This window comes from Nansenia antarctica (genome assembly GCF_963989245.1).
Source record: "Nansenia antarctica genome assembly, chromosome: 19".
NCBI classification, from domain to species: domain Eukaryota; kingdom Metazoa; phylum Chordata; class Actinopteri; order Argentiniformes; family Microstomatidae; genus Nansenia; species Nansenia antarctica.
The window spans coordinates 26348433-26354703 of NC_137692.1; the positions used below are offsets into that span (position 1 = coordinate 26348433).

The 6271-nt window shown below is 46.4% G+C and overlaps 1 protein-coding gene across 1 annotated transcript in view; it reads left to right on the top strand.

Annotated features, from left to right (window-relative positions):
• The window catches only part of desi2 (desumoylating isopeptidase 2), a gene marked incomplete at both ends in the record, with an annotated part of 33384 nt that extends 32734 nt beyond the window's left edge, over positions 1–650 (top strand). The window contains one exon of the mRNA XM_080549108.1: positions 324–650. Within this exon, the coding sequence (XP_080405234.1) occupies positions 324–650 (327 nt within the window). The remainder of the gene's footprint in view (positions 1–323) is intronic.
• Between the last annotated feature and the right edge of the window lie 5621 nt (positions 651–6271).

Below are 6271 nucleotides of genomic sequence, written 5' to 3' on the forward strand. Positions count from 1 at the left end.
TAGAGGAGTGACTTAGAAGTAAACAAATAACAATTCAACACTGTTCTCCTCCTCTCTGTCATTCCAGATCCTGTCTGTCTGACTAACTCCCGGTGTCTCTCTCTCTCTCTCTCTCTCTCTGTCTCTCTCTCTCTCTCTCGCTCCATCTCTCTCCATCTCTCTCTCTCTCTCTCTGTCTCTCTCTCTCTCTCTCTCTCTCTCTCTCTCTCTCTCTCTCTTGTCCCCCCTCTCTTGTCCCCCCTCTCTCCATCTCTCTCTCTCTCTCCCCATCTCTCTCTCTCTCTCTCCCCCTCTCTCTCTCTCTCTCTCTCCATCTCTCTCAGATCCTGTGTGGCAGGGAGATCCCTCGCTGGGTGAACCGTCTGGCGTACTTCAGCTCCTGCGTGCCGTTCCTCCAGAGCTGCCTGCCCAAGGAGTGGCTGACCCCGGCCGCCCTGCAGTCCAGCGTGAGCCAGGAGCTCCAGGGGGAGCTGGAGGAGGCCGAGGACGCCGCCGCCACCGCCTCCGTGGCGTCCATCGCCCCCATGCCCCCGCCAGGCCCCGGAGGAGGAGGGCCCGGCTCCACCAGCCCCTCCCAGCTGACCAGGCACCCCCACCGCCACCACCACCACCACCACCACCACCACCACCCTCACCAGCCCCGCCGGTAGGGGCTCGTACCTGGGGGCGGTCCCACACATCAGGCCTGTCCGGGGGGTCGCTAGCCTTATCAGTAGGGCCCCGCCCCGGAGCCACCCTGGCCTTCAGTGACAGGCAGGCCCGACACGTGACCTGTGGCCTGAGCCACAATGCCAATAGACACCAAACCCTTCCCCCCTCTGCCCCCCCCCCACGCCATCCACCAGCTGCATCGAAGCCCCGCCTCCTCCTGACTGACTGACAGAACTAGCGGAGGCGACAGGCTGGAAGACTGTTGTGTGTTTGTTTGTTTTACACATTATTGATGTTGAATTCATGTTTGTTGTCATTTGTTTGTATTATTGATTTTGGCCTTTTTCTGTTTAATATACTCAGGACTCTAAAAAAAAAAACTTTAGAATAGTGTTTTCTGTTTTTATCACACAACTCGTTTAACTTTTTTTTCTTTTTCTAACGCAACAGTCAGTCAGCCACTCTGATAAACGCTGTTACAGGATGCACCGGTGCATTTTTAAATCCTCTCTTTAAAAAGAGCTTTTTGTTTACAGTTGTGTGTGTGTGTGTCTGTGTCTGTGTGTGTGTGTGTGTGTGTCTGTGTGTGTGTGTCTGTGTGTGTGTGTGTGTATTATGATTACCAAGAAGCTGCCACCTGGGCCAAACCCTGCCCCCCCCCCTCACACCCCCCGTGGCGGCTGTGCCTGAACATTTCTACTGTACTCTACTCTACTGTACTCTACTGTACTGTACTCTACTGTACTGTACCCTAACCCTAATGCTCCACGAGCTCTGCACTGTTTCTCTACGGTCGACCCGTCTGTCTCCTTCCCCTGAACTGACTTCAGATGTTTTACACCTTTTTAGAGTTTCTTCTTTCTGTGTAACCAACAATATTTGTATCCTGTTTGAAAGTTATTAAAGAAAATATAAGATATGGATGTTTTCCCAATTAATTGTAGACTTTCTTTGGTGTTGTTGTGATGTGCTAACATGCTAACATGCTAAATGGACTTAAACATCTACCCATTTCCATAAGCTAACATCTATGAGGAAAGCTAGTATAAATAATCTCAACATAAATTAAGCCAATAATTACATATTACCTAACCCAGGTAACCCTACATATATATATATATATATATATATATATATATATATATATATGTTACGGTACATGTGGGAAAACTAGGGTTATGACCTTCCTGTTGAAACAGCAAAGGTTGACCAAACAGGAAGTTCCCTCCTCACAGGAGGACACACAAACCCACCGGAGGAACAGAGAGATCCTTGCATGTGGAGTCACACTGGTGATTGGTTGTTGATTGATTGATCGGTTGGTTGGGTGATTCGTCGTTCACACAAACATACACACACACTTCTGAGGTGAGAGTAGGACACCTGGTGGCTGAGAGAAGAACTGCTCTACGGGTCTCATAATGTAAAGTGAAGCATCAGTTTATTGAAGTATAACAAATGTAGTTCTATTGTAATCCTGTTTAAAACCAATCCAATTTAAAACACCCATTCTTTCTCATCCTCTTCAGCCAATCATTTACAACGTGTAGAATTGTCTACTTACTCCGCGGTAGGCCTAGAAGGAAGGACCCTATACCGGGCGGACCGGACGCTGCTTAGTGAGAAGACCCGCGGAGGCGGCCTCATTATATCTACGAAGGACAGCTGGTGCTTAAACACGAAAACTGTAAGTAGCCACTGCTCCCCAGACCTAGAATACTTGACTGTTAAATGCCGACCCACATACCTCCCGAGCAGTGGAGGCTCCTCCATAGAGGTGGAGGAGGCCTGGCCTCCCCAATAATTTGAGAGAAGAGAGAGAGATTTAAAAAAGCAATACTTATATTTTTTATTTATTTAACAAAAAACATTTTTTTTTAAATATTAATATTATTTATTAATATTATTTCGGTTTTGTTCATAAATCTTTTCCATGGCTAAAACCCAATATTGCAATTGTAAAGCACCTACAGGCCAGAATCCCTATCCGTTTCTATTACTCATACACGCGTGTGGCGGAAAAAGGTACTACACGGAGGCCAGGCCTCCCCTAGGAAAGTGGTTTCTCATAGAAGTCAATGTAATGCAATTTTTTTCATGTACAGCAGTGTGCCCTTCCCTGCGAAGGCGTTGTCCCTAGAAATAGGAAATGTTAGAATAGGTATAGCATTGCATAGAGTACAGCACAGTGTTTTATCTGTACAGTATAGTATAGTGGACAGTGTACATAGCCTTTATTTATGTAAACCAGCTCCTTTCCCTTCTTGTCTTTTTAGTCTTTTTTTTCTTTCTTTCCTAGCACCAGGGGAGCCCCCCCTCCCAAATGTCGTTGTTTGGTACCTGTACTATAGCAATGACAATAAAGACCATTCATTCATTCATTAAATTAAAACAATATTAAATGATATGCAATTTCCAGGCTCAAATAACAGTTTTAGAGGTTGGTGAAAATCGGAGTGTCAAATGTCAAAATGTTTTTCTGATCCTCTTTTTTAGCAGAGATGACAGACGATATAAGTGAAACATGAAACACTTACGGTACATGTTTCAGTTTCAGATTAGTGTTACAGTATTCGGTTGTTAAGTCGTGACGTGTTTCCGGGTCCAACGTTGGCTGAGGCGCTCTCTTCAAAATGCCTCAATAATAATAATAATTCATTATATTTATATAGCGCTTTTCCGAGGCTCAAAGACGCTGACAATATGGGGAAAACGGGAAAGTGCTGCGTCCCTTGTTGTATGAATAGATCCCAGTCTAAAAAACGATTGAACTGTCATTCTACCGCTGTAGTACACTGGTACTCTGGTGCTTTAGTACACTGGTACTCTGGTGCTTTAGTACACTGGTACTCTGGTGCTTTAGTACACTGGTACTCTGGTGCTTTAGTACACTGGTACTCTGGTGCTTTAGTACACTGGTACTCTGGTGCTTTAGTACACTGGTACTCTGGTGCTGTAGTACACTGGTACTCTGGTGCTGTAGTACACTGGTACTCTGGTGCTTTAGTACACTGGTACTCTGGTGCTTTAGTACACTGGTACTCTAGTACACTGGTACTCTAGTACACTGGTACTCTGGTGCTTTAGTACACTGGTACTCTGGTGCTTTAGTACACTGGTACTCTGTTGCTTTAGTACACTGCTACTCTGGTGCTTTAGTACACTGGTACTCTGGTGCTTTAGTACACTGGTACTCTGGTGCTTTAGTACACTGGTACTCTGGTGCTTTAGTACACTGGTACTCTGGTGCTTTAGTACACTGGTACTCTGGTGCTTTAGTACACTGGTACTCTGGTGCTTTAGTACACTGGTATTCTGGTGCGGAGAATTTCTGATTTGGACCCGGAAATTGCAAAACGTCACGTTTGACGTCAGACTTAACAACCGGATTAGAGGCGGGTCACTATCTCAGACACAGTAGTGACCTCCGGCTGTGTGTTAGGGTTAGGCTTCTTACAGCAGCGCAGGGCCTCCATCACCTCCCTGGGCCCTTTGGTCATGAAGATGTAGAGGAACGGGTCCACCAGAGGACTGAGGTACAACAGCAGGTTGGCTATCAAGCCCAGGTATCGCACTTCCTCCTTCAGAGACAACGACTCCAGCAGGATGTTGAGAACGAAGGGAAGGAACAGAAGGGTATAATTGGTCAAAATAACTGCCAAGGCTCCCAGAATCCTCCTCTTCTCGGCTGCGGTTCGCTCCGTTGACCTGGAGCACAACAAGGCTCTGGCGCCGTCCAATAGGAAGAACAGGAGGAGGGGGAAGGGGACGAGGAGGGCCACGGCAAACCAGAAGAAGTATTCGAGGAAGGCGAGTGCCAGGATAGCGAACGGAGCACCCCACATCGCCATGGAGATGAGAGAGGACTGTTTGAGTCTGCTGCAGCAGCTGTGGCACTGTGGGTAGGCCACCAACAGGTGGCGCTCCTGTGCAATGCACACCATGAATGTGATGTTGGATATGATGCCGAAGTAGAAGATCAGAGTAGTGACGTCTGTTGATATGAGTAACGTCTCAGCGACCATCTGGGGTCGACCGATGAAGTTTAAGATGTCGGAGACAAGGAGGCTGATGATGTAGATGGGAACACCGTTCTGACCTTTGACCAGGTTCTTCAGGGTGTAGATAGCCAATCCGATGGCAGGTAGGCCAACGGCGAAGGTCACCCAGCCAATGATATGAGCCACGCGGTCGAAGGTGGCGGCAGCGGTGGCGTTGGTGGTGTTGTGAACAGCTGCTAGACTGACGGCATCCATGTGGTTTCTGAAGTCTCTCCTGATTGGTCGATCTAGCTGGAGTTGTGTTCTTTTCGTCATCCCTCGTGTCTGCGCCTCTTATCTGTTACACACTGCAATGAGGAGGAGAGCAACACTGCAATGAGGAAGAAAGAGTTCAGCTGATATCCATGTTCAGTAAGACAGACAGACAGACAGACAGACAGACAGACAGACAGATATTACTTTGACAGACAGACATACAGATATTACTTTGACAGACAGACAGACAGACAGACAGATATTACTTTGACAGACAGACAGACAGACAGAAAGATATTACTTTGACAGACAGACAGACAGATATTACTTTGACAGACAGACAGACAGACAGATATTACTTTGACAGACAGACAGACAGACAGATATTACTTAGACAGACAGACAGACAGACAGACAGATATTACTTTGACAGACAGACAGACAGATATTACTTTGACAGACAGACAGATATTACTTTGACAGACAGACAGACAGACAGACAGACAGATACTTTGACAGACAGACAGACAGACAGACAGACAGATACTTTGACAGACAGACAGACAGACAGACAGATATTACTTTGACAGACAGACAGACAGACAGACAGACAGACAGACAGAGAGACAGACAGACAGACAGACAGACAGACAGACAGACAGAGAGACAGACAGACAGAGACAGACAGACAGACAGACAGACAGACAGACAGACAGAGAGACAGACAGACAGACAGACAGATGAGCTTACACTTACTTGAAGCAGCAGCAGAGAAAGCAGTACGGATAGAGCATCTTTACTGTTCTCCTTTAGACTGTTCTCCTTTAGAGTGTGCCCTTCTTTACTGTTCTCCTTTAGAGTGTGCCCTTCTTTACTGTTCTCCTTTAGAGTGTGCCCTCCTTTAGACTGTTCTCCTTTAGAGTGTGCCCTTCTTTACTGTTCTCCTTTAGAGTGTGCTCTTCTTTACTGTTCTCCTTTAGAGTGTGTCCTTCTTTACTGTTCTCCTTTAGAGTGTGCCCTTCTTTACTGTTCTCCTTTAGAGTGTGCCCTCCTTTAGACTGTTCTCCTTTAGAGTGTGCCCTTCTTTACTGTTCTCCTTTAGAGTGTGCCCTTCTTTACTGTTCTCCTTTAGAGTGTGCCCTTCTTTACTGTTCTCCTTTAGAGTGTGTCCTTCTTTACTGTTCTCCTTTAGAGTGTGCCCTTCTTTACTGTTCTCCTTTAGAGTGTGCCCTTCTTTACTGTTCTCCTTTAGAGTGTGCCCTTCTTTACTGTTCTCCTTTAGAGTGTGTCCTTCTTTACTGTTCTCCTTTAGAGTGTGTCCTTCTTTACTGTTCTCCTTTAGAGTGTGTCCTTCTTTACTGTTC